Source organism: Mycteria americana, chromosome 4 (assembly GCF_035582795.1).
Source record: "Mycteria americana isolate JAX WOST 10 ecotype Jacksonville Zoo and Gardens chromosome 4, USCA_MyAme_1.0, whole genome shotgun sequence".
In the NCBI taxonomy this organism is placed as follows: Eukaryota; Metazoa; Chordata; class Aves; order Ciconiiformes; family Ciconiidae; genus Mycteria; species Mycteria americana.
The window spans coordinates 34,408,633-34,413,554 of NC_134368.1; the positions used below are offsets into that span (position 1 = coordinate 34,408,633).

Sequence of the window (4,922 nt, forward strand, 5' to 3'; positions counted from 1 at the left end):
CAAACAGTTCAGCAAGTTTGAAGGAGGCTGGTCCACTCCCAGCTTTAAAGCTTTGTCTCCTAAATCCAAAGGTTAGAAAACAGAGGCTTGCTTGCCCTATCACAAAGTAGCTTCTTCCAATTCAGCGTCCTAGACCTCTGCAGATTCCCCATGCTGGTATGGCCATGGAAGCAGGGGCAAGATCAAACAGCTCCACGAAGGGTTTGTTCCAAAGTTGCCTCCTTCCTCAGCTGTATCCTAACACATCTTTGTACAGTTCTGGAACTCTTTCAGGATCCACAGGCCGGGGCAAGAAATGTGTGAATTTCTGGTGTCTTTTGGACCTTGCCCCATCTCTGGGAGTACCGTCTTTGTTAAGTGCTACGAAGTATCGCCGCCCCGAATCTCCATGTTTGTACACATTGGATGAGTAAGTGTTGTACCAGTTTTCCTCAAACTGTTCCCTGAAGATGCATTCAGAAGTTAGTTTCTCCTACAGAAAGAAGCAGTGAAGAAAAATAAGTCAAGCTATCGCTAGACATCTGAACACACATTAAAAAAAAAGTGATAAAAATAAACAAAATGTTTTAGGCTTTGTGCTGCCTTACTGTTCATTTAACTGTTAACAAATCAAACCCAAGAAGAGTATGTAGATCTGACGCTGAGTTTGGAAGCCTAATTTATCCTTGATTCTTTTGAAAACTAGAGCTGTACATATACAATTTTGGATTTAAACATGAGTTAGATAACTCTCTCTCTAAGGTGGCATTACTCATTTATGTTTTAACTAAAATTCAGCTGACCTACAGGAACTATATTATGTAGAGTTCTGTCTTAGGGTATCCACCATTCTAGAAATGAGATTTGGTGGAGGGACACAGGTAAAATGTAACAGATGAGGAAGGTATTTCCATGTGTTCTTTGCGGTATGCATCACTTCTCACATTTTTCAAAGATTAAATTTTACAGGCATGTTGAAGTTATCCAACAGATACAGATTAACTGTAATGAGTACAAGTTTATTTTCATTCTTAAATGCAAGCATTCAAGCATCAGGATCTACAGGTATTGCCAGTAGTCTTGCACCACTCAGATTTTTCAAATAACAGTGGTACCTAACTGTGACATATGGTACTATCCTTTTTTTTCTATCTACTATCCAAGAAAGAATGCTTTTATGTTAAAAGCTGGTACATGGAAGTACCGCGTCCTGATTTGTAAAGCAGCATTAGGCTATACATAAAGTAAGGCAGGGTACTATATTAGTTGTTGTTTATTTGTTCCATAACTATCCTTTTAACTTTTTTTCCAATTGCATTTAATGTTTTTGATAATACAGTGTATACTATGATACATTTGCAGTATTGATAAAAATAAAGTTAGATACTAGGCAACTTAAATGCTTTTTTAATAGATAGTTTAATTTAGCTGGTTTTGTCATAATTTGAGAGGACTATTTCTTTTCAGTTCTCTTCATCTAGGACAGAGAAACTTTTCCCATCAAATCTTTAGTATCCAAGGCTATAGCGTATACTTTAAGAATATATTATACATTTCAACAGGAAAAGATGTTAGTGTTTTGAAAGCTAAGACTACCTCAGCTAGCAACTTGAGGGGTTTGCATAGTGCTAAGAAGTGAATCAAAACCTCAAAATGGATGAGCTGACATGAAAGTGGTACTTACAGAGCCATAGAGTTCTCCCTTCTCATTCATTCCAAGGTAAAGGCCACTGTCCACACCTCTAATACTGACCAGTCCCACTGCCACACTGATGAATTCAAGGATACCTGAACATATATCCAAACAAAGAAGAAAAAAAAAAGAGAGATTGCTTTAACTCAACTTGTAACAAAAACCAATAAAAACATCCAAAATGTAGTTGAAAGCAAGTGGAAAATGTACATATTATAATAAATGTGGTCTACTTTTTTTCCTGAAATTTCAAATATTGCATGGAAACGTATACAACATTCACAGGAAAGCAGCTTGAGAAGTCTCATCTAGGAACAAGAATCCTACACCATTTAAGAAACTTTTTTTTTTTTTAATGTTGAATATGAAAGGATTTTATTCAGTGCTGAGGCTAAAGCCTTCAGTACTATGCAGTTGCAATCTATAATGATTATACACTATTTGCTAAACTGCCTATTCAAACATTGGAAGATAGGTTTGAATTACCTGAAAATATACTTTACTTTCTCTATAGCATTATCTTAAAAAAACACATCCATTATTAGATCATTTGAATGGAAATCAAAGTACAGATGGGAATTTTATATAACAGAATCTAGCCACAGAAAAAAAAAAAGTATTTGCCAGACATCTTATCTAGCATATGGGCCCACACCTCTTGACACAACTTGCTATCTTCAGTGCAGGCTTTTTATGTGCATGAAATATGTTGCTTATTTGCTATGTTTGGATTATAGCATTATTTATATTACATTTGCCCAAAAATGTAATATATATTAATAATATAAAGTATTCAAGAGATGAGGCACTATTTGAAGCCTGCAGTTTGGCAAGGGTATGCCAACATATTTAACCAATTGATATGCAGAGATTACAGTACATATAAAACATGAAAGAAAGGGAATGTGTGAACTGGCTTTTTGGAAGTTGTTAACAATGTAAACAAAGCCTCAAAAAGAAGTTGTTCTAGAATCATACCTAAGATTTTGCTGTGCAGCAGCAAAATCACAAAACATTGAAAAAAAAATCTGAATCTAAGGTAAGTGGTTTTAAATAGTGCATTTGATTTTGATTATGACGTTTTGTCTATTTGCTGTATTTACGATCACTCTTTTTTCATTCAGGACCATTTTTCACTCTCAGACAGATGGACTGTCTGGACTATACAATAATTAAAAATGTTTCGAATTTTAATTGAGCTTTGGCAGGTTTCTTATTTATATTACCAAGCAGCAAAGAAAATAAATCCTTTACAAAGACTAAGCATTAAAAACTCTATTGCATGTAAATCATCCTAGTTTTCCAGTTCCTAAAGCACAAAGTCCCATAAAAAGAGGTGGAGGTATTTTGTCTTTCTGGTATCATTTTCAAAGTCACCCTTTTTCAAAACTATAATAAGCAGGTGATTCAGCCCACAAAGCAACCACATCAGACAAACCTGCCGAGAATAGTGGTAGAATAAAGGAAGAACATTTCTAAAAAGCCCAGTAAATGTTTGATCTGGGGCTAACATTTTTTCTTTTAAAGCAAAGATTTATTTCATGTTTACACGCTGTAGGAAATCTTCCTTCTGAGAAGAACTGTCTGTTTGACTACTGCTCTTTTACTTCTGAAAACATCCATGTGTTATAAAAGCAATTAAGAGCCATTCCAGCAGATTGTTTTGACTATGGGGAGGATGATAGGAAACTCTTTAATCACCTTTTTACGACCGCTAAACCAGTACACACAAACACTCACATGTAGCTGACAATGGCAGGTTTGTTCAGATGTCCAGTTCCTACAACTACTATTTAGGATTTACGCTTATATCACAGGAAACGTTTCCATTTTGGGGTTGTCTTCACCTCCTTTTGGTTTACTGACAGAGAAAGTACTGGGAAGCATTTTAAGTATTTGAGCAAAGAGGCATTTTAGGCCCCTCTGCTTCAACTTTCTGTCCTGTGCAACAAAGCAGCCTAACGCAGCCTGAGGGTCAGCACGCCCGAGCCCACGATCTGCATTATATTCTACAAAGACTCGAGAAGCTCCGATACAGACAGGGAATACACGAAGACTCTGCCTGACTTCTGACCTTTCCCACTAGACCTGCAGGCGTCTGCATGGGCTTACAGACATCCAGCACAGGCTGAGCAAGGCGTACGCGCCTGTCTCTTGGCTTGCCTGGGATACGCAGCCCTCCTCCACGCCCTTGCCCTGGTGCAGCCCCCAGGGTTTAATGCTGAAGGGGGAAGCTCATCCACCTGCCCCAGCGCTCCTGGCATCGCGCCTCCCTCCCAGGAGTACGACTGCTCACGCACAGGTACACACGCGTGCCCTTACAGACACACATGCACGTAACACGGACACGCACACCCCACACCCCCCCCAAACACACGCGCGAGGTGCACAGGCAGCACACGCACACGCCCGCGGGCCGTGCCGCAGCCGCCTACCGAAGAGGCTGTGGTCCTGGCGGGTGCCGCGCACGCTGCCGTCGGGCAGGATCTGCAGGTGGAAGCCGGTGCGGCAGTACAGCTGCCGCCGCCGCAGGATGCCCTGCAAGTGCGCCAGGTCCGCCGCCGCCGCCGCCGCCGCCGCGCCGCCGCCGCCCGCCCGCTCCGCCGGGGCCCGGCGGTCCCCCAGCAGCGCCGGGCGCTCCCCGGCGGGCGGCAGCAGGAAGTGGGCGCCCACCGGCTGCCCCAGGCCGTCCAGGCCGCCCAGGAAGCCCCCCACCTCGGCCAGCGGAGCCATGGGGGCGCGGGGCGAGCGGGCTAGGGCGCGGCGGCGGAGAGCGGCTGCCGGCCTCTCCCGGCGGGCATGTGGGGGTGCGCGGCGGGGCCCCAAGCATGGGGGGCCGGCAGAGCCGAGCCGTGCTGAGCCGAGCCGAGCCGAGCCGAGCCGAGCCGTGCCGGTGTGAGCCAGGCGGCGGGGTGGTGTTTATACGCCCCGCGTGTATATATATATATACGGCGGTCCCCCTGACATATGCTAATGAAGCCCTCTGCGGGGAGGCTGCGTTTGAAATTGTAAACCGGCTCCCCCTCTCCTCGCACCTTCCTCTGATCTGAGATGACGGCGGGGAGGGAGCTCCTGGCGCGCCTCCTGCGCCCCGCCGCACGCAGGCAGTCACCCACGGGCGCGCACACGCGCGGCGGGGGCGGGGGGGGCAGCCCCTGCGCGGAGCGGAGCGGAGCGGGCAGCGGGGCCCGGGCCCGGGCCCGGGCCCGGGCGGGAGCTGCCGGAGCGCTACGTGGACAGGTGCAAGGAG

At 44.9% G+C, this 4,922-nt stretch overlaps 1 protein-coding gene across 1 annotated transcript; it reads right to left on the reverse strand.

Annotated features, from left to right (window-relative positions):
• Positions 1 to 226: 226 nt before the first annotated feature.
• FGF20 (fibroblast growth factor 20) lies at positions 227 to 4,639 on the reverse strand. The gene is given in 5 exon segments (XM_075499217.1): positions 227 to 472; positions 1,664 to 1,767; positions 4,108 to 4,543; positions 4,546 to 4,603; positions 4,605 to 4,639. Coding segments are annotated over 5 exon segments (879 nt in total).
• Between the last annotated feature and the right edge of the window lie 283 nt (positions 4,640 to 4,922).